Raw genomic sequence first — 24,691 nt, forward strand, 5'->3', positions numbered from 1 at the left:
CCTTGTTTAGCTTGTTTTCTTCTTTTTGAAAAGCATATTGCTGAGCAACCATCAAAAAACCACAGCACTCCTGACAGGGACACTCCACAAAGCACAGTATGGCACAAGCAAAGACTAAATGATGAAGATTTACAAGAGGAATATTGTGAGTACAGGATATACAGTGATGCAGTCCAGAGCAAGAGTTATTTTTCAGTTTTTGCACGAATATATTTTTTAACCCCAATAAGTGAATGTATTTCCATTTCTTTATCAGAAAGAAGTGAAAGTAGAAGACACGGACCACCGCAGAGAAAATAGCTTTTCTTCTGATGGAATCTTCAGCTTTCAGGTATGAATCATTGGTTAAGGCCTCATGTACACTGGTTGTTTTCTAAACTCTCCTAGAAGCCTTCCTCTTAGCAGCAGCATGTATTGTGTTTAGCAATGTATACCCCCATATACCCACGTCAAGCGTTTGGGCGTTTAATTTTAATCTGGCCATTTAAATAATTAATGCTCAAGCTCTAAACATGCCTAGCATCAATCCTTTTTTTGCCCAAACTCTGCTGTTCCTGGACGCACTGGCAGAGGGTTTTTTTTCCTGTCCCTAAACTCTCTTGCCACTAAACACTGCTAAAAGCCTATCTGTGCATGGACACATAGACTAACAAGTAGGGGAGTTTAGAGAAAAAAAAAATCAATTTAGGGCCCCTTTCACACTTGTATGACTTGTCCTGCAACCTGGGACTACAAAGTCGCTTTACAAGTTGTACCCTATGATTTCCAATGGGTAACGTTCATATCTGTGCGACTTCAAGGTAGTTCTTGCACTACTTTGGTCCAACTTTGATGCGACTTGAGGTCCATAGACCTCAAGATTACACAGGCATTGCCCCAAGTCACGTCAAAGTTGCATCAAAGTCACGGCAAAGTCGAGGGGCTTTCAGGTTGCACAAGTGTGAAAGATGGCTAAAGCAAAGCTGAATTTTGAGATGCTTACCTCTCCTTCCCCAGCAGCGGCAATCTTCTAACGGCTTCTTCATTGGCTGGCACTGGATTACTTGCACAGTTAACTGTACATGCCAAAGAAGTCTAAAAGCCGGCAGGTAGTATCATGTACCTGATCCAAGGCTGAGATGCAGAGTGCGCTCCCCTTGCGGCTGAGTGCGGTACACCCCTGAGGTTGGAAAAGAAGATGTAGTGCCCACAGAAGCAAAGCACATATATTAAATACATAAAAAAAAAGAAAATAAAACCATAAAATATTAAACCCCTCAAGATCATCTGTCGGAGATAAAGCAGTTAAGGTCGAACTCCACGTTTAACCCCAGCGGAGACAACACCTCTGTTTCAAAAATCCAAAATGATTCACGCTAATTAAGCCGTCTGATAAAATGACCTCCTCTCCAGTGCTTCTTAACACGTTCAATGCCCCAGAATTTTAATTCTCTGGGATCTCTATTATAATGGATACGGAAGTGCTTGGACACACTATGTGTGACTTTACCTTTCTTAATGTTACCGATATGTTCAGCAACTCTCACATGTAGGGCTCTCAACGTCCTGCCTACATATTGGAAGCTGCAGTTGCATTCCAACATGTATACCACACCTTCCGTATTACATGTAATGAGGTCCCTGATGTTATATTGTTTCCCTGTGCTATAAGCGATAAAATTCTTACATTTTTTTGATGTTATGTTTGGCATGTTCTGGGGCATTGAACGTGTTAAGAAGCACTGGAGAGGAGGTCATTTTATCAGACAGCTTAGTGAGCGCAAATCATTTCGGATTTTTGAAACAGGGGTGTTGTCTCTGCTGGGGTTGAACGTGGAGTTCAACCTCAACTGCTTTATCTCCGACAGATAATCTTGAGGGGTTTAATATTTTATGGTTTTATTTTCTTTGTTTTTATTTATTTAATATATGTATTTTATGTATCTCCCTTTTTGTGGGTGTAGGATCAGTAGTGATGGCGGTGGGTGATTATGTTAATTGAATCTGTAGTAGGTTTGGTTATCTGTGTTAGAAAAGCATTTTCTCATTTGTCGTCATTTTAAAATTTACCAGTAGATGGCAGTGTGAGGCTTTTTGTGTTCCAGCCATATACGTAGTTATGACACTTGATGCTATTTAATGCCCCGTACACACGTTCCGATAATCGTACGATAAAACTTGCTTTCGACCTGATCGCACGATAATCTAATCGTTAGTACTCAGCTTTCGACAGCCGATCACGACAGTTCATCCAACAAAATCCGAAGGGACAAACAGGAAAACTTCTGTCGTACGATAGCCCCGCGAATGACAATCGTTTCATCAGTACACTATGCGTCCGCTAAAAACTGATCAACAAAGACCGCGCATGAACAGAAACACTAAAATAGCACAAAAAATGTCTGGATGCCATTGTTTTTGTTTTGCACCATCTGATACGTAGCTAAGCAACCAGGAAGCTTTTCCCGAATTGTACGACAAAAATCCTACAGTTTGTACACATTGTTGAATTCAATGTTAGTATCATGCAACAAAATGTGAACGATAAGTCGCCCGATTATCTGAACGTGTGTACGGGGCTTTAGGATGAGGGTGACGGCGAGACTTCACCCCCGCTGATGAAGTCCCATGTACGGGAGGTGGACCCGCTCGTCACCCACCGCCACCCTCTGATCAGCTGTAGTCGAAAGCTGTGATTCTCGCAGCGGCACTGCGTCTCCCTTCACCAGAGGTGCGGTGTTACCGGAGAGAGCTGTTATGCTATCATCTGCTTTTATCTATGTAAGTGCGGTCCTGTATTTTATGTTTTAAATAAACAGTTCAAAACGGAGAGCACTTCGATTGCCTTTTTATTTCATGTTGTAATTATCGGTGAGTGGAATCAGTCCGGATTTGACCAGTTAACCAGTTCCATGTATAAAGCCGTGGGTGTGAGGAATCTGCCTCTGGTGTTTAACCCTTTCAGGGAAAGCATTGATTTTTATATTTCAGGTGAGCGCGTTGTAATCACAGGTGGAGGGGATCTATCGGTGTCCATTTTTCCTGCATCATATGGACTGTTCTGGGATTTCTGGCTTTTATTATGGACTCATAAAATAAAATGATAAAATAAAATGATAAAATAAAATAAAATAAAATGATAGAATGAAAATAAAATGATATGTTGATTGTGCTGCACTATATATATATATTAATGGTTCTGTATGAGATAAGAGTGATTCATCTTTGGTGTCCAGCTTGCAATTTTAGTCTTTAGGTTCATCTGTCTGCGCTGATTGTTTTCTATCTTTTTCCTCTGATAAGCAGACAGAACCAAAACTATACTCTCTCACTAGCACCTACCTAGGAGGGTGCTACACATCGATGGGCAGCAGGAAGGGAGGGGGGATGAAAGCACAAGGAAGTGCCCATCAAAAGGGGCTCCAAAAGAAACAAACTGCAGTATCTCTTAGAAAAACATTAATTTTATTAGTGACAAATTATGGAAAAAGGTATCATCATACCTTCACCACACTATAATAAAAACATCAATATGACAACGTTGTAATATATATTAAAAACAAATGACCTGGGCTCACATGCATACTCCCAATCACACACTGAAAAGGGCAGCGGAGGGTGGGAGCTATAGAGGTGATTGGTGGAAAACCCCTTGGTGACAACTAGTGCTCCACAAGTGAGGACTGAAGGAAGTTGATGGGGTAGGTGCTCTGGTAAAGCACAGTGCAGATGTAACCAAGTTCTCTACTGAGCAATGACAAAGTGCAAAGCATAAGTCTCAGTTAATGCTGCCAGAGTGTTCCATTCAGTGTGGGACAGCAGCTCATGGATGGTCACGTGGGGTGGGTCACATGACGTGCTGTAATGATTCCTTCACGGGAGTACCCTGAACTAGCTAGAATTACTGCAGCAGCAATTAAGGGGGAGCTAGCAGACACGGAAGGGATACACCTTGGAGCAACCTGCAGGCCCTGTCCTGGCTGTGGGTGAGATGACCAATGGGAGGGCTCTCCCAGATCCACTGATCTTGCTACACACTCTGTGATGACTGCACGTGTATGTTCTGTTTACTTTCACTTTCCTCTGCTATCCCAGCCTCATGAAGGAATGTGCTGCTGATTTACTCTCTACATGTGCAGATAGCTGATTCATTGAAACAGCTGTTTTTTTCCCCTGGCTCTTCTAACACAATAATGACCTTAGACTGTGTAACCGATGGATGAGACTTACATAGTAACATAGTAGTTGAGGTTAAATAAAGACGATAGTCCATCCAGTTCAACCTGTGTATGTGTGTGTGGACGTATTCATTTCTCATACCCCTGAATGTTTTGATCCTTGATGTGACAGTATGTGCCGTCACTGAGACTGAAAAAACTATGTTACCGATAAATTGATGGTTTGGACTGCTTCAGTTGGTCAGACTTGTAACAGATATTAATGTCACCAGCTCAAACACCTGTCTTCCAGACATCATTGAATTATGCTGACTTACTGTGTGTTTATATGTGTATTGTATCTAGTTTTAGCTTTGATGCCGGCAGTCTGGACTTCCAGGCTGGCTTAAGTGTACTGTTTAATTAGCATGTTAATTGGGATTAGCCATGAGTCAGCGGTACCTCGTTATCTAACCATTGTGTGATGTTTTGGGTAAATATTCCAGTCATTGTTCATGTAGTGACTGAAATACTTCTCAAGTCTATAAAAAGTCTGTTTCTTGTTCAATAAAGAGTGATTCTAGTACAAGCTAAGTGTCAGGCTAGCTTTATATGACGGCGGCTAGGATTTGATATGTTCATGACTGCGAGGAAGCCAAATACTGGCGGAAGACCACAAGTACAGTGTGGGTCTGAGGTTCCGTTACACTTGAGATGTAGGTCCAAGAGTCTTTTAAAAGTAGCCATACTCCCTGCAGTTACTACCATTTGTGGTAGAGAGTTCCACAATCTTGTAGCCTTACTGTGAAAAACCCTTTGCGTAGCCTAAGTTTAAATCTCTTCTCCTCTAATCGCATTGTATGGCCTCGTGTCCTCATGCATTCCTTGGGACTGAATAGTTTTTTTTCTATGCTGAGATCACCGTTGAGGTATTTGCAAATCGCTATCACTTTGCACTTTGTCTCTGTGCTGTAGCACTACATCTGAGACTGTCATCATTACTCAGTGGAGAACTCTGTTACATCCACACTGTGTTTTACCAGAGCCCCTACCCCATCAACTCCCTTCAGTCCTCACTTGTGGAGCACTAGCTGTCACCAAGGGGTTTTCCACCAATCACCTCTATAGCTCCCACCCTCCGCTGCCCTTTTCAGTGTGTGATTGGGAGTATGCATGTGAGCCCGGGTCATCTGTTTTTAAGTATATGACAACATTGTCATACTGATGTTTTTATTATAGTGTGGTGACGGTACGATGATACTTTTTTTCATAAATTGTCATTAATAAAATTGATGTTTTTCTAGGAGATACCGCAGTTTGTTCCTTTTGGGGCCCCTTTTGATGGCTACTTCATTTGCTTTCATCTCCCCTCCCTTCTATTAACTATAGGCTCCAGGAACACCACCTATTAGCTTTGGTAGGTTGGTTGCTATCATTTGATATCATCCAGAGTGTACCACTGTTTTTTGCATGAATGGGCAGCAGACAGCTGGCAATCCTGGCTCCTCCTTCTTACAATTATGATTAGCCCACTAAAAAAATAAAAATAAACTGCTCAATATTTGTTAGATCTACAGATACAAAAATGAACTAAAGAAATAAAACAAAAACAGCAATAAAAATACTAACAGCGACAATAATGTAGAAATACTACATTTTGGAAAACACTGAAAAAATAGGGTCTACAGGGTAAAGAATAATACATTCAGATGTGTACCATGCCTGGTCCCCTGCCAAGTGCTGTAGTTCCTTCCATGACCCTTTCTCCACTAATGTACAGTGAAGTGACATTGGGGCCATTGGAAAGAATCGCAGATGGTATAAGTATATCTCTTCTGTTGCTTTTAAGGGTAACTGCACTTTTGTGGGGGAAAAAAATCAGCAAATAAAGAAAAATCAATATAGTGTATACAATTGTGACACAAATCATATTGTAATTGAATGTTATTAAAAATTACCTTTCCTTTTCAATCTACAGCTGTTGTAATTTTCTGAAAATGCAATGCAGTATGGCTACCTGGAGGTGTTCTGTACACAGAATGTGTACTGACCACCCCTCAGAAACATAATTTCCTGCTTGTGTGATTGGCTCACCAATTTTCCTAGAAGTCTGCCTAAGAAACAAGTCACATTTCTGGCATCCCCTGCAAAAAAATTTTCATTTTTGGTGAGATACCCTCAATAGGAACACGTCTAAAGGGATGCAGGCCCAGCAGATTTCCTCATTAGAGCCCTGCAGCTGCCACAGCTGATAGATAATTATGAAACCACTCCCATTTGAACCACTCAGCACAGGGGCACAGAGGAACAAAAGGGATTTCAGAATAACAAAAGATAGGAATCCGCAACAAAGTTTGTTAAAATCCTAATGTACATAGATCACCCAGAGGGGAATGTTTTTTCTCAACAAAAGTGAAGTTGTGCTTTAAGGCAGTAGTAAACCACTAAAAATCTTATTGCACAGTAATGGATTTGCTAACTTGTATTGCTGCTGCATGCCATTCATTGAAAGCTTAGTGCGCATGCGCCGGTGACATCACCGGCTGCTACTAAATAAATATCTCCTAAATGGGGCATACTTAGGAGATATTTACTCTGCCTATGGACAAGCTTTATTATAGGCTTTCCTGTAGGTATTAATCAATAAAATTACTTCTGCACTAATCACTTCTAGCCCTTTTGTTTGCTTTTATTCGTTTTAAATATTAACAGGTAACAAAATGTTTTTAAAAATTTGCAATCAAAGTTATCTTTTACATTTTAAAATCTTTTTTTAAATGTAGGTCTCTACAGTGAATTAGTGATACAGTTGCCTTGATGTATCTTCTGTCACATATCCTTGTTTTAACATCTTTATTGCCTTCAGGTAATACAAAAATGTAAATATAAAATATTTGCATGTAAAATTGTTTGCTGCTGTTCTGTGAATAGTAAAAAATACAATAGATTTAAAAATTGCATACCATACATAACAGAGATGAGTATACTGTACCTATTTATTTCATGTTATTTCAAAATTCCAATAGTATGTTATTAGCATGCTTTGTATTGGCATGAGCTTTTACTAGGGTGCTCACCTTATTTACTAGGCTGAAAGTGGAACTTCAATTTTCTAAGTGTGCAGCCTATACTCCTTTACTAAATGAACACTGATTTTTTTTTATTTTTTTTTTTATTAATTGAATTCCTATATGAAATTAGCATTTTCCTAAGATTAATTATGCGAAACTACGTACCTGTACGTCATTTCGTGTAATAGCCAACGATTGGCCAGAGGGGGAGCCATTCAGAAGGCCACCCGCGATCGCTCCCCATAGAGACAGAATGACTATCTGCCTGTGTAAACAAGCCAGACCGCTGTTCTGTCAGCGATGAACACAGGGATCCTGTGTTCCTGCTATTTAGGAACACAGATCTCTGGTTCATCTAGTAAGTACAACCCCCACACAGTAAGCACCCCCTAGGGACAGACTTACCCTTTGATCGCCCCTGGTGTTAACCCCTTTCCTGTCAGTGTCATTAGTACAGTAACAGTGCATATTTTTAGCACTGATTACTGTAGTAATGTTACTGATCCCGTCAAAAGTGTCAGTTAGGTGTCCAATCTGTCTACTGCAGCCCCGCTAAAAATCACTGATCGCCGCCATTACTAGTAAAAAAATAAATAAAAATGACATAAATCTATCCCCTAGTTTGTAGACGCGATAACTTTTGTGCAAACCAGTCAATATACACTTGGGATTTTTTTTTTACCAAAAATATGCGGCAGAATACATATTGGCCTAAATTGATGACTTTTTATTTTTTTTATTGGCTGTGTTTTAGAGCAAGAAGTAAGAAATATTGGGGTTTTTTTTCAGAATTTTTGCTACTTTTTTGTTTATAGCGCAAAAAATAAAAACTGCAGAGGTAATCAAATAACATGAAAAGAAAGCTCTATTTGTGGGGAAAAAAGAACATCAATTTTATTTGGGTACAGCGTCACAGGGCCGCGCAACTTTTAGTTAAAGTAACACAGTGTTGTATCCCAAAAAAAATGGCCTGGTCATTAGGGGGGGGGGGGGGGGTGTAAAACCTTCCAGTCATGAAGTGGTTAAACTGATCAGCACAAATAACAATGAACAGTGAATAGCTTATATCTGCCAATCAGATTTCTCCTTGCTGTTAATAACACATTCTAAAATATAAAGTACTTTCTTTCAATAAATCTTGCTGTAATGAACTGTTAACTTGCTGTCTTTCAGCTGATGTCAGCACGGTAATCTCCGGATTTGTAGATGAAGATGTGATCCTGCCTTGCCTCTTCCCTCCTAATGAGAGATTTTCTCACTCGACAATTAGTATTTTCTGGAAATTTAAAAGTGAAAACCTTCCTGTTCATTATGTTGTTCAAGGGACATTTCAAAGGGAAGCGCAGGATGAAAAATTTACTAAACGCACAATGCTGTTTCATAAGGAGTTTTCTAAGGGAAATGTGTCCCTGTTACTAAAAAATCTACAAGTATCAGACACTGGGATATATGAATGTGTTGTATGGATTACAGGGTATGAATCCTTTAATATAGAGCTCATTGTTAAAGGTAAGTTATACAACGAAATAATGCCTTATTTGTTTAAAAACAGAAACAGGCAAACTCATCAAGGTAACAGGAGCCACGGGGGCTAAACAGGGGTTACAAATCTGGAAAGAATAAATGAAAACCGGTATATAAATATGGTATGTAAAAATGGTGTAATGAACAGTGAATCAAAGTGACATGTGCATATACCTCACCGTTAAGGTGACGTGTGCTATATTAGTAAAAGTGGTGATGTTGGAATAAAATAGTAATATATGACTAACAGTATATATACACTATACAGATGATATAAAAGGTGATATTGTCAATGGATAAACACAAATAAATATAAGTGCAGCAGTGCATAAAGTGATAGTGACAGCCCCAATTTAAAGTGACATTGCTAAATAATATATAAACTGGATGATAACAAATCCTCCTCATAAAATATATAGGAAAGATAAGAATATATGTGGCTAATATGTGAAGAAAAAAATTAATGAGGGGAAAAAATGGGGGCTATATTGTGCCTATAAAGTGACACGTGCGTGAAGGACCAAAATGATATGTCCAAATTCCGCATAGCGTTCCGGACGCTCGGATTCACTGCCTGCTTGACAATTTTCGTTTGTGAGTACCTTTTACCCTGTCTATTGAAATAATAAACTGTATCTACAGTATTACGCTATGTGCCTTTCTACTTTTTGATCACTTGTCCCATACCACCACGGACCCCCAGAGTGGATATTCCCAGACCCCAATAGACCCTTATAATATATAGCCCAGACCTTTCACCCTTGGACCACCAGGGATCCTCCCAGACGTCCCTTCCTGGACCTGGAGAAGGAGTGAGGACCTACCACCCATACATCAATATATACACGCCTTGTACCCCTGTGTGGGGTGGGTATCTCTGGTGAGTGTGCTGTATATCGTAGGGGTCACCGGGTACCTCACCACCCACCACGGGGTTATTCGGTATTGTGTAAAGTATACACGAAGAATCCCACAATCACCTTTCTAGGACTGTCACCCATCACTGCCTTATTTGAAACAGACTAATACTGATCTACTATCAATCTATCACTAATTTGTCCTGTTGTTGGAATTTGGACATATCACTTTGGTCCTTCACGCACGTGTCACTTTATAGGCACAATATAGCCCCATTTTTTCCCTAATTAATTTTTTTCTTCACATATTAGCCACATATATTCTTATCTTTCGTATATATTTTATGAGGAGGATTTGTTATCATCCAGTTTATATATTATTTAGCAATGTCACTTTAAATTGGGGCTGTCACTTGTATCACTTTATGCACTGCTGCACTTATATTTATTTGTGTTTATCCATTGACAATATCACCTTTTATATCATCTGTATAGTGTATATATACTGTTAGTCATATATTGCTATTTTATTCCAACATCACCACTTTTACTAATATAGCACACGTCACCTTAACGGTGAGGTATATGCACATGTCACTTTGATTCACTGTTCATTACACCATTTTTACATACCATGTTTATATATCGGTTTTAATTTATTTATTAATATTTTCACCACATGTTGATAGTATTTCCACACTTGGCACTTTATTATCTCTTCTAGCAAACAGACAGCGCCACCCCCTACCCCCCCTTCTCCATATTATATAGTCTTTCGACTATAATATAGGGAGGCAGCAGTCTATATTGCCCATTACATCCAATATTCCATAAGCGTGGAGTTCTCTACCCTTCATACAAATCTGGAAAGTCAGACGTCTGTAGGCATATACAGGTGCAACTCAAAAAATTATAATTTCATCAAAAAGTTAATTTATTTCAGTAATTCAATTAAAAAAGTGAAACTCATATATTTTATATTGATGTGTTACACACAGAGTGATATATTTCAAGCATTTCATTCTTTTAATTTTGATGATTATGGCTTACAGCTAAGGAAAACCCAAAACTCTATCTCAGAAAATTAGAATATTACATAAGACCAATAATAAAAAAAGGAATGTTGGCTAACTGAAAAGGAAGTCTATGTACAGTGTAATATGCACTATACCAATACTTAGTCTGGGCTTCTTTTGCATAAATTACTGCATCAATACAGCGTGGTATGAAGGTGATCAGCCTGTGGCACTGCTGAGGTGTTATGGAAGCCCAGGTTGCTTTGATAGTTGCTTTTAGCTCATCTGCATTGTTGGGTCTGGTGTCTCTAATCTTCCTGTTGACAATACCCCACAGATTCTTTATGGGGTTTAGGTCAGGTGAGTTTGCTGGCCGATCAAGCACAGTGATACCATGATCATTAAACCAGGTAATGGTACTTTTAGCAGTGTGGGCAGGTGCCAAGTCCTGCTGAAAAATTAAATCAGCATCTCCATAAAGCCGGTCAGCAAAGGGAAACATGAAGTGCTTGTTGAATTTCCTGGTAGAGGGCTGCGCTGACTTTGGACTTGATAAAACACAGTGGACCAACACCAGCAGATGACATGGCTCCCCAATCACAGACTGTGGAAAATGTAGCATTTCATTTGGAAATCAAGGTCCCAGAGTCTGGAGGAAGAGTAGAGAGCCACAGAATCCAAGTTGCATGAGGTCCAGTGTGAAGTTTCCGCAGACAGTGATGATTAGGGGAGCCATGTCATCTGTTGGTGTTGGTCCACTGTGTTTTATCAAGTCCAATGTCAGCGCAGCCCTCTACCAGGAAATTTTAGAACACTTCATGCTTCCCTCTGCTGACCAGCTTTATGGAGATGCTGATTTTAGGAATTGACACCTGCTCCCACTGCCAAAAGTACCAATACCAGGTTTAATGATCATGTGTGCACTGTACTTGATTGGCCAGCAAACTCGTCTGACCTAAACCCCATAGATAATCTGTAGGGTATTGTCAAAAGGAAGATGAGAGACACCAGACCCAACAATGCAGACGAGCTGAAGGCTGCTATCAACCTGGGCTTCCATAACACCTCAGCAGTGCCACAGGCTGATCACCTCCATGCCCCGCCGCATTGATGCAGTAATTCATGCAAAAGGAGCCCCGATCAGTATTGAGTGCATACTATACTGTACATTGACATACTTTTCAATAAGCCAACATTTCTGTATTAAAAATCCTTTTTTTATTGGTCTTATGTAATATTTTAATTTCCTGAGATGCTGAATTTTGGGTTTTCACTAGCTGTAAGCCATAATCCTCAAAATTAAAAGAATGAAATGCTTGAAATATATCACTCTGTGTGTAACACATCTATATATGAGTTGTACTTTTTGAATTGAATTACTGAAATTAGTTAACTTTTTGATGATATTCAAATTTTTTGAGAAGCACCTGTATACCCTATGACTGCAGAATTTTTTTTTTTTTTTTTTTTTTTAAAGGTACAGTAGTTTTTCCCAAAAATACAAATGCAAGCAACCATTGCTCTCACAAAAACAGTGTGCAATACAGAGACAAAATGTCCATTCGATATAATGTTGTAATGCAGCTAAAAGGCATGTAAATTAAAGAAATTTTTCACAACATAAACATATGCAGGATCAGAAGGAATCATAAGACAGCTATTATCTGTGGGCTGCAGATCATACACACAGAATAAAACAGTTCAATAACCAGTGTAATACAAGTATTCGATAACCCATAAATATGCATCAACCATCAGGTGGTATAGTATTAACAGAACCTACCCATAGGGTCCAGATTTTATGAAATTCCTTAGCCTCGTATGTCAATTTCAAGCAGCTGAAAAAAAGGAGCATGCTCTGGCAGCCTACCCCAATGCCCATGCTCCGAAATGCGTCACAAACACGCCGGTTACACATACACGAAGACTGCGGCTCACCCTGCGGTCCAGCCCTCGGACCACCATCCTCACATCCTGCTGGTCAGGACAACAACACAAGCGGCCATACAAAGACCCTAAAGGCGGCCTCATGCAGACCCTGCACACCAGACACCCCGTGTGCCTGATCCTACGTTCTTTTATGTGAGTTTTTATTGTGTCCTTCACTATTAAATCATTCACAGTTTATACTCAGAGGCGCCTGCTCTCTCTGTTTTATTGCATGTTTGGAGATCGCTTCCGCTCCCCTCCAGGCTGGCCCTGAGTCCAGAGACTGTACCCCATTTATTACGTAGACAATAACGGCAGTCCTCAAGACTCTTTGTTCCATGCTTACAAAGCCAAAGCAGCGTTATTAGTCTCAGGGTAAAACCACCAATGGGCATGGGTCAATTGAGAGGCAATGTCATGGGTTTGGGGGTTGGAAACAGCCAGACCCCCTTCCAGAATAGGCAACTATAGGTTGTCTTTGGCTACCTTACCAGTATTGCCTCCCCATATAAAGGATGTAAGTGTTGAACCAAACACCCGAAATCAGTGTTTGGGTATGTACACTGGAGAGCCACTAAGTATATAGAGGAAGCGTGACAGGAAAATCGTTTTTAAAATGTTTATCCTTCCTAACAGAGTTAAGGGGAGATGAGCGTAGACTTTAATGGTATTTTTGAATTTACTTATAAGAGGGTCTGGATTATTCTTAATTGTGGGAGAGATTGTTCTATTATTATCCCTAAATATTGGAAACCTTTTAACAGCTTTAGGTGAATAGGAAGCTGGAATAGAAGTACATCCTGATCCAGTGGAAAAATTATAGATTTTTCCCAATTTTTGCAAAAACCTGAGAATTATCCAAATCTCTGGATGACACTCAATAGAGTAGAACAAGGATTTGCTAAATAAATAAGCATATCATTCGCAGAAAGAGACGCATTTTCTTTTCAGCTCTTTAACAACTAGCCCTGCTGTAGTGGAGTTGGATCTTTTCAGTTTTTACATAGTTGCATAGTTACATAGTAGGTGAGGTTGAATAAAGACAATAGTCCATCCAGTTCAACCTGTGTAGGTGTGTGTGGCTGTAATCATCTCACATACCCCTGAATGTTCTGATCCTTGAGATGCAAGTCTAAGAGTCTTTTGAAAGCCACCATACTACCCGCAGAAACCACCTCTTGTGGTAGAGAATTCCACAATCTTGTAGCACTAACAGTAAAGAACCCCCCACGTTGCCTGAGGTTAAAACGCTTCTCCTCTAATCGCATTGTATGCCCTCGAGTCCTCATGCAATCCCTTTGAATGAACAGCTTTTTTTCTAAGCTGGGATCCCCATTAAGATATTTATAAATTGCTATCATGTCCCCCCTCAGACATCTCTTCTCCAGGGAGAATAAATCGAGCGATTGCAGACGCTCTTCATAGTCAAGGTCCTCCAATCCCCTAATTAGTTTAGTTGCCCTTCTCTGGACTCTCTCCAGCTCCAACACATCCCTCCTGAGGACTGGCGACCAGAACTGGACAGAATACTCCAGATGCGGTCGGATCAGAGTTTTATAAAGTGGAAGGATTATAGTCTTATCTCTGGAATACATCCCTTTCTTTATGCATGCTAATATTCTGCTGGCCTTGGCAGCTGCCGCTTGACGTTGCATGCTGTTGCCTAATCTATCATCAACCAAGACTCCCAGATCCTTCTCCATTTTTGATTCCCCCAAGGGTTCCCCTCCTAACGTGTATTGTGTTTTTATGTTTTTAGTCCCCAAATGCAAAACCTTACACTTCTCCATTTGCCATGTCGTTGCCCACTCTGTTATTTTGTCCAGGTCATTCTGTAGGATATCTGCTTCATGCTGTGCAGTTATTGCCCTGGCCAATTTTGTGTCATCTGCAAAAACTGATAACGCACTACTGATCCCGTCCTCAATGTTGTTTATGAATAAATTGAACAAGGTTGGTCCCAGGACTGAGCCCTGGGGCACCCCGCTTACAACCTCAGACCAGTCTGAGTATGCGCTGTTTATTACCACCCTTTGGACACGCCCTTTAAGCCAATTCCGTATCCAAGAGCAAACCCTGCTGTCGATACCTGCAGACCTTATTTTATAAATTAAGCGCTTGTGGGGAACTGTATCAAATGCCTTAGCGAAATCCAAGTACACCACATCCGCTGGTCTGCCCCTATCTAGCTCACAGCTCACCTCCTCGTAGAATGTTAAGAGAGTTTTGCCAGTGGTTCTATCTCTAGGGTGAATAACAGAGGTGATAGAGTGCAACCCTGTCTGCTGCTCTTTAATATGTCATATGTGGCCTGTATATTAGTTAAAAGCCTACACAAGTTAAAAGAGGTGGATCCCCCTAGGATAAACTAAGTTTGATCTGAGTGTACAATGGCTGCAGCTTTTCTGCAATGGACACCAAAACATTGATCTAACATGTTAAAATAATTGTAGTTCATTAGAATTCTGATGAGAAAGTAATGCTAAGCTAGTAGCAAGTGTAGCACATTATTGGAGTCTTGTCTGAAAAACATTGTGCAGTAGCATGAATGCCAGTTGGCGTAGAAAATTCTTATTGTTCCCACCTAAATTGCTAGAAGTCATCACCTACGGTTCATTTTTCATATACTTGTTACAGCTAAAGTTGAGAAAAAGAGATCTAAGAAATAATGTCTGGCTTGGCTTGTCCCAAATAGATCGCTGTAGCTGTCCCTATTCTTACTGATGCAAAACTGTCCTGTCTCGGGCAAGTTCTATCAGGCTCTCCTAATGAATTAAAAAACTGCAGATGATAGAACAGCATAAAATTGACCAGCAACAGGATATTTCTAATGAGAGAGAATTGTGTACAAGAGAAAAAGAGTACAGGCAGGTGATTTACCCTGTATCTAAATCCCCGTACACACGAGAAGAAATTCGGCCGGGAAATTTCGTCCGACGACCGATCTGCCGATTTTCGGCTTGTTAGTATGGTGCTTCCGACAACCGACTCCGACTTTTCGGCCGAAAAAATCCTGGTGTACAGGCTATATAATTTTTGTCGACCGTCAAAACACGTCCGATTTTCGTCTCATTAGTACAGATTTCGATGGGGAAAAATCTTATGAGCAAGACTAGGCATGCTCAGAGATGAAAGAACACATAGAAAGCAATCCAACACATGACTTCTGAAGTAGAATTCTGTCATGCGGGAAAATTCGTGTGCAGTCTAGAGCACATTCCAACCAATAGACATGCACTCTGGACAAAAGACGGACGACCGGTCGGCGGAAAATCGTTGCGTTTGTACGAGGCTTTATCTAGGAGGATAGAGCGTGAATGTAAGTAATATGATGTGAGATGGTTTAGGTGTAAACTCTTCTTGAACCCAGTTTTCTTTTAAACGATGCAGTGGAAAGGCCCTAGTATTATTAGGATCATGTATCTCTAGACCTGAATCCAATCAAGAATCTGTGGAAAGAACTGAAAACTGCTGTTCACAAACGCTCTCCATCCAACCTCACTGAGCTCGAGCTGTTTTGCAAGGAGGAATGGGCAAAAATTTCAGTCTCTCGATGTGCAAAACTGATAGAGACATACCCCAAGCTACTTACAGTTGTAATCGCAGCAAAAAGGTGGCGCTACAAAGTATTAACTTAAGGGGGCTGAATAATTTTGCACGCCCAATTTTTCAGTTTTTTATTTGTTAACAAAGTTTGAAATATCCAATAAATTTTGTTCCACTTGATGATTGTGTCCCACTTGTTGTTGATTCTTCACAAAAAATTACAGTTTTATATCTTTATGTTTGAAGCCTGAAATGTGGCAAAAGGTCGCAAAGTTCCAGGGGGCCAAATACTTTTGCAAGGCACTGTATATATATATGGAGGTAAGAGGTATATAGTTATACCCTTATAGTTACATAGTAGTTGAGGTTGAATAAAGACAACAGTCCAGCCAGTTCAACCTGTAGGTGTAGGTGTGGACGTATTCATTTCCTATAACCCTGAATGTTGTGATCTTTGAGATGCACGTCAAAGAGTCTTTTAAGAGTAGCTATACTCCCCGCAGTTACCACCAATTGTGGAAGAGAGTTCAACAATCTTATCACCCTTACAAAGGTGAAAAACCCATTATGTAGCTTAAGGTTAAACTGCCTCTCCTCTAATCTCATTGTGTGGCCACATGTGCTCTTACACTCCTTGAGACTAAATTGTTTTTTTCCTATGCTGAGATCACAATTGAGGTATTTGTAAATTGCTATCATGTCCCCTTTCAGGCGTCTCTTCTCCAGAGAGAATAAATTATTATGATTATACTTATAACATAACTGATCAATACTTTTTGAATTCAGGTTTATTTGAACAACAGTTACGAAAGGCAGCAGAAGTGGTGAATGGACATGCAGTTTTTTGTTTGTTAAGTGCAACTTGTGGACTTTAGGACTATATTTTTCCAGGGTCGAATTAGTAATGTGGTCCATTGACCTAATTAAACAATTGTAACAAGAAAAGGTGCACAAAAACCACTTACACAAAGGATTCTCACAACTCCGTAGTCCATGGAGCTAAGGAGGAATACCGCAACGGTAAACATGGGCTGCCATTTTTTTGCAAGGCAGCTTATACTGCTTTAGTAGCGCTTGGGGCACCAACAATGATGCTTTTGGACACACTGGTTAGTATGAATGTTTTGCAGTGGGTTAATATTCTTGATTACTTGTTGGAAAAAAAAAATATTCTTGATGGCCTTCTAGCTATAAGGATACAAGCCCATGTGGTGTGTTTTCATGTTTTATAAAATTATTATTGCCAGATCCAGTTCCTAGAACCAGATTTCTGAAACACAGCAGATGTTTTCATATTTGTTCATCTCTAGTTACAGCAAACAGCAATTTGATATGGTGTTTTCATTTGCACTACAGGAAAATGACTGGAAATGTTATGTGTTTGCAGGGAACCTTTCAAAATGAGTTCTCACTCCTTCTGTATTTCAGAAAAAACATATGGATATACAAACGAAAGTTCAATAATCGCTACTTCACTGCCTGTGGTAATTTTCTGCATCGTAGTTCCAACATGCATTTTTCTAAGGCGAAGAAAGAGAAGCAGAGGAAGAACAGGTACATACTGTATACAGCATATTATAAAACATTAGCGGTGAACATTTCCAGATGCCAATTGTAGAAGTAATTTTCAAAGTATACCTGTAATACTGCAAAACTATGTTGCATATAAGTAGGATGGGGAAGGTAGACAATACAATTTCTCTTTTAAAGAATACACTATATTACCAAAAGTATTGTGACACCTGCCTTTCCACGCACCTCAACTTTAATGGTATCCCAGTCTTAGTCCGTAGGGTTCAACAAACATACATACACCGCTCAGGCCCAAAGGAAAAAGTACAACAAATCCATTGCAGGTGCTCGCCCCGGCTCACCACCATTGACCATGAAGATACCAAAGAAAGAAATGGCTGCACTCCACAGCTGAGATAAGATTATAAAGTTCCTTTATTCATCGTCCGACCAGACAGACATGGGACAGGTAGAAAGGTTAACGCGTTTCATACGACACACCGTGCTTGTTCACAACATCGATATAGCAAAAACACATGTTATTTAAGGAATGGGTTCAAAGACAAAACACACCTCGAACCACCTGTGTTTTAATTGCCGACTAATTGCTTGACCATTTCCATGCTCCCAATAAAAACATTTGTATAGAGAACATAATCACACAATACCCAAAAATAGTATAAAATATGAATATAATACACGAACAAGAGACAAGAGAAAAGGTTTGCAACAGAATACAAATAAAATTTGCAAATAAAAATACATATAAAAAAAAAGAAGAAAAAAAAAACAAACAAACAAAAATATTTATATATATATGCAGACTATCTGCAACTTAGTAGCATACAAACATACATACAAGTAAATGAAAAAATGTTTTTATGATACACAAAATACATGTTATAGCCATAATATCTTTCACATTCATGATGCGTGATGTAATACATCACATGGAACATCTTATGAACACAAAAAGGGATATGAAAGCAAATATTCAAACAAAGGGAACAACGGACGACTTTAACAAATCCGCTGTCCAGATATCATCATCATTATCAAAAACCACAAGTCCAAATGTGTACAAAAGGAGAAGCTACACTGGAATAGGGCATTAATGGAACTATTAGTGCCGGTTCACACTAGGGCGACCTGTGAGGCGACCTGGTCGCCTCACAGGTCGCTGCAGGTCGCCTCCCATAGGGAAGCTGCGGACCCATTCTAATAGGAGCGACACAAGTCGCTCCGACCTAGAAAAAGGGTCCGGAGCTTCTTTGGGGCGACCCGGAGGCGACCGCCATAGACTTCAATGTTATGAAGTCCGTGGCGGCCGCTCCGAGGTCGTGGCGCGCTGCTCGCACCGCGACCTCCGAGTAGCGTCGCTGCAGTGTGAACCGGCGCTTATATATAAATAGAAATAAATGCAAAAATGAAAAAATATATATATATAAATATAAAGATGAAAGGTAAATATTTAACCCTAAAAAATCCTTTACATGTTTAAAGACTACCATCATGGCCCAATTACGGCCTCACACTCCCCAAATGGAACCAGCACTAGCCACAAACACTCATATGGGAAACAACCAAATATCATTAGAGGGGTAACTACTACTTTATTATCCCAGAGAATACTAGATGAGAACTTTTATAGAGCCATATATAAATATGGTGTATGGTGTATCCCAAATCAATAATAAAAATAAAAATAAACATAATAGTGATAAGTGTAACAAAACCAGTGGAAGTACATACCAAAAAAAACTGCATACATAGTTAAACAATGGAATGGGACAAATTAAATACAAATCCCCTATTTGGTATAAATAAAAGGGTTTTAGTTATAAAAATGTGTTATGTCCCATTCAAAGTTCAACACATATGGTATGCGTGTCTTAAACTGAAAAATCCAAAAGAGAAGTCTAAATACATCACCTCCTCTCTTGGGTACACTAATCTTCTCAAAGATCTGTACTCCCACCAATTAAGTATCGCCATTATGGTGATGATTAAAGTGGCTGGCAACATTGGTAGGGTTCAATATGGAGTTAGCCCACCCTTTGCAGCTATAACAGCTTCAACTCTTCTGGGAAGGCTGTCCACAAGGTTTAGGAGTGTGTCTATAGGAATGTTTGACCATTCTTCCAGAAGTGCATTTGTGAGGTCAGGCACTTCACCTATTCATGTCTTTATGGACCTTGCTTTGTTCACTAGTGTGCAGTAATGCTATAAAAGGAAGGGCCATATCCAAACTGTTCCCACAAAGTTGGGAGCATAAAATTGTCCAAAACGTCTTGATATGCTGACGCCTTAATATTTCCGTTCACTGGAACTAAGGGGCCAAGCCAAACCCCTGAAAAACTACCCCACACCATAATCCCGCCCTCCACCACATGATTTGGACAAGTGCACAAAGCAAGGTCCATAAAGACATGGATGAGCGAGTTTGAGGTGGAGGAACTTGACTGGCCTGCACAAAGTCCTGACCTCAACCCAAAAGAGCGCAGACTGCACGCCAGGCCTTCTCTCCAACATCAGTGCCTGACCTCACAAATCCGTTTCCTGGAAGAATGATCAAACATTCCCATAGATACACTCCTAAACCATGCCGACAGCCTTCCCAGAAGGGTTAAAGCTGTTATAGCTGCAACGGGTTGGCCAACTCTTTATTGAACCCTGCGGACTAAGACTGGGATGCCATTAAAGTTCATGTGCGTGCAAAGGCAGGCGTTCCAATACTTTTGGTAATATAGTGTATCTCCAGTCCAACTAAAAGAAAAAATACTGATACTGTAAACCCCCTCACCCCAAAAAGTATATATTTTCTGAATGCAGTGACATGAAGAATGAAATGATGGTAGCTGCAATTTTTTATGTCACATGATATTTGTGCAGCTATTTATCAAACACAAATTTTGGGGAAAAAATACACTGAAATGAATCTTAGTGCAAACAAACACAATATAATACCTTTTTGTTGGTAAAATATAAAAGATGGGGTTATGTCAAGTAAAGAGATACCAAACATGTCAAGCCGTAACATTGTGAACTCCTGTGAAATCACAAAAACTCTATTGTGCCCAAAATTCTACATAGGCAATGCTTTAGGAGCCTTTACGGGTAGAGTTGAGCAGACACCTGGATGTTCGTGTTCGGCGGGTTCGGCCGAACTTGAAAAAAAAAGGCCGGGTCCGTGTCCCGGACTTTTTCCAAACTTTACCCGGACACCGAACCCCATTGAAGTCAATGGGGACCCGAACTTTCAGGCACTAAAATGGCTCTAAAACACCAATGGAAAAGGCTAGAGTGCTGCAAATGGCAGCAAAACATAGTTAAGAGCATGGCAAGTGCTCTTAAAAAAAATTCCCCTTTAACTAAATTTTTTAATAGCAGATTAGAACAGCAATCTGTAGTAAAATATAGCTGAACGCTGCACACAATAGACTGATAAAAATAGACTTTTTTCTCCCTCCTCCTCCTCCTCCTCCTCCTCAGTGGGCTCAAGTGAGGGCAAAAAGATCGTTCACTGCACCACCCCCCACACAGCAAAATTGATGTAGACTGTCCCTGCCTAATCACTCCAGCCTGTCCCTAAAATGCTCAAAAAGATTGTTCACTGCACCACCCCCCACACAGCAAAATCGATGTAGACTGTCCCTGCCTAATCACTCCAGCCTGTCCCTAAAATGCTCAAAAAGATTGTTTACTGCACCACCCCCCACACAGCAAAATCGATGTAGACTGTCCCTGCCTAATCACTCCAGCCTGTCCCTAAAATGCTCAAAAAGATCGTTCACTGCACCACCCCCCACACAGCAAAATCGATGTAGACTGTCCCTGCCTAATCACTCCAGCCTGTCCCTAAAATGCTCAAAAACTTTCCCTGCCTACACTCCGACCTGTCCCTGCATTCTTTTCGGACACAATTTTTCACTGTCTGTCCCTAATCAGCAGACAGCACGTATGATGTGTGCTCTCTCCCTAAACTAGAGCAGAATGACGCACCGCGCTGTGACTCTCGAACTTATAAAGACATGGGTCACATGCTTCAGATGGCCAATCACAGCTACTAATACATTAGTAGGCATGGCTGGGATGGCGCACACCAGTTAAACGCTTGTTGATTGGCTGTTGAAAGCCCGCCATTAAAAGCGCGCCATTACATACAAAACAGGAAACAAAATGACCGAACACGGATTTTAAACCCGAACATACAGTAAAGTTTTCGGGTCCGTGTTCGGGTAACAAAAATCCAATTATTCGGTACGAACCCGAATAATACAGTCCGTGTTCGCTCAACACTATTTACGGGTTATCGCACATCAAAATCAAAAAAGTCAAACTATACACCTTTAATCACATAATACTTTTACATGGTTTTGCGTGTCAATATTAGTGGGCTTTTCTATGTGAAGGCAAGTTGATTTTGATAGTAAACATTCTTGAATGTACACATATATACTTTTGTATGCACATAAAATCATTAATATATTTTTTTTATATTGACAGATTGAAGATTCATATTATGTGCCTGAGTCCTAATTAATCGGTTCCCATGAAACAAGTAGACATAATACTGTTGCGTTAGGGTACGGATTCATTAAACTTAATTTGTTGAATTTTTGATTTTAATGATGCATTATGGATTGATTTTGTTCCACTTTTTGATCTCTTTTGTATAATAACGAATCATTAGATTTTATGTATAGCTCTGTGCATATGTGGTTTACAGTATGTATGATCTCCTTTCAACTTTTTAGCCTACATTAGAGTTTGTATGGTATTGGTATGATGCACCCAGGGCATTACATCAGGGGTGTTTTTAAATTCCACCAATTCCTTTTTGGCTGGTTGTAGCAGTTGAATTACACTTGATATTTTTTATTTCTGTGAGTTATAGTTTGAACGTTCCCTTTGGGCCTTAAACTTTCTGTCATTTGGCTCTGGTACTGAACTGCCAGACATAATCTTTAGCCACTTAAGGTCCGCCCTATAGTAGTTTTACTGTTACAGGGCGGCACCTCTGTGCCGGACCACGTCTATATATACTGTACGTGATCCTACCCTTCTGCGATTGATGTGGTTACACACAGCGAAAGCCAATCGGCTGGTGAATGGTACCCAATGTCGTTAGGCAGAGAGATGGAACAGCGATTTTCCTATGTAAAAAGGACAGATTGCCATTCTGACAGGAGGGAAGAGATGGAATTGGTGTCCCTGCAAATCAGGGAAAACATTCCATCTCTTCCCCTAGTAAAAGCACCTCCCACAGTTTACATAAATACTGGCTAGGCACACATTTAACCCTTTGATCGCCCTTGATGTGAACCCCTTCCCAGCCAGTGTCATTCGTATAGTGACAGTGAATATTTTTCAGCACTGGTCACTGTATTAGTGTCACTGGTCCCCAAAAAGTGTCAGTTACTCTCAGAATGTCAGCCGCAATATGGCAGTCCTGCTTTTAGTCACTGATCACCGCCATTACTAGTAAAAAAAAAATCTAAATGAAAAAAAAAATCCATAGTTTGTAGACGCTATAACTTTTCCGCAAACCAAACAATATAAGCTTATTGGGATTTTTTTACCTGAAATATGTTGCAGAATACATATTGGCCTAAATTTATGAAGAAATTTGATTAAAAAAAAAATTATTGGATATGTTTTATAGCAGAATATATATATATTTTTTTTTTTTCAAAATTGTTGGTCTTTTTTGTTTACAGCGCAAAAAAATAAAAAACACAGAGTATGGTGCTAATGGGGGAGAAGTTGGGCATTGGTGCAAAGGGGGGGATAGCGTGGGCATTGGTGCTAAGTGGGGGAGAGGTCGGGCATTGGTGCTAAGTGGGGGAGAGTTCTGGCATTGGTGCTAAGTGGGGGAGAGGTCAGGCATTGGTGCTAAGTGGGGGAGAGGTCGGGCATTGGTGCTAAGTGGGGGAGAGGTCGGGCATTGGTGCTAAGTGGGGAAGAGGTTGAGCATTGGTGTTAAGTGGGGGAGAGGTCGGGCATTGATGCTAAGTGGGTAAGAGTTCGGGCATTGGTGGTAAGTGGGGGAGAGGAAGGGCACTGATGCTAAGTGGGGGAGAGGGAGGACATTGGGGATCAGTGAAGTGATTGGCCTCAGGTGATACACAGAGATGAAACAAATCCTCCTACATAAGTTGTACCTGTTAATCTGCAATTGTTTCTCTACATACATTCAAAGTCCAGAATCTATAAAGCTTGTATGAGCTGTCGGAAAACAGGAGGTGGAGAGCTGAAATAACACACTGCAGAGCTCAATAAGGAAAGCTCTGAGAGCTGATTGGAGGAAAGAGACACACTCACACTTCAAATAGCTCACAGGAACAGAACTGAGGCTGTCAATCAGCTGGAACTCCCTCCCCTGTCACCATTTTTCCCTTGGTGTCAGGAAAACTTGTCAGAAGTGACTCATGCTGATAGCAGAGGAATAAAGCAGCAGACAGAAATAACACTTGGTGTTCTAGATTGAGACGCGTACACACTATAGAGGGAAATGCTTTGTTCATACTTCATGCCTGAGGTTTACAACCACTTTAATGGGGTATTCTACTTCCAAACTATTATTACCACACAACAAAATATGTGTTTACTAAGCCATTTAAATGAACTGTAAATTAGCCCACAGGCATACACAGAAGGTTTGCAACCATCAGCCAATGAATCCCAAAGCAATCCTTCCCACCCCTCAACAGCCAGGTTCAAGGGAAGGGGGATAGATCAGCATAAATTATTACAAATGTCATTGGTCCTAGACAGGCAAGATGCACTGCAGGTGCTGCTTGCCCCCTCGGCTATCCATATGCTACTCAGTCACCACCACAAAGGACCAAGTTTAGATGATGTACCCCCTGGGCCATCATTATTCTGTTGTTGCATGTGACTAGATACTGTTGCTTGCTCACAGTTATGTGGAAGTCATACAGGATAATGATATTTTTTAACTAAACATACATACAAATATATTAAAAAAAATATTAAAACATATAATTTGTTGTGCCCCATGTGGCTTAAAAAATGCCCTCCTAGACCTTGACTCCTGTGACTGTACAGTATATGCTTTATTTATGTGAAGATTAATG

The 24,691-nt window shown here is 40.2% G+C and overlaps 1 protein-coding gene across 1 annotated transcript; it reads left to right on the top strand.

Moving 5' to 3' along the window:
* Nucleotides 1-256: 256 nt before the first annotated feature.
* Nucleotides 257-22,226, top strand: LOC309552012 (CD276 antigen homolog). Its single transcript, XM_082252755.1, has 5 exons — nt 257-331; nt 6,920-7,002; nt 8,381-8,716; nt 17,508-17,633; nt 22,098-22,226. The coding sequence occupies exons 2-5, from the start codon at nt 6,954-6,956 to the stop codon at nt 22,100-22,102; spliced, it is 516 nt and encodes a 171-aa protein (XP_082108881.1). The 5' UTR covers nt 257-331; nt 6,920-6,953; the 3' UTR covers nt 22,103-22,226.
* Nucleotides 22,227-24,691: the final 2,465 nt, after the last annotated feature.

Source organism: Pelophylax lessonae (assembly GCF_965119305.1).
Source record: "Pelophylax lessonae genome assembly, chromosome: 4".
NCBI lineage: Eukaryota > Metazoa > Chordata > Amphibia > Anura > Ranidae > Pelophylax > Pelophylax lessonae.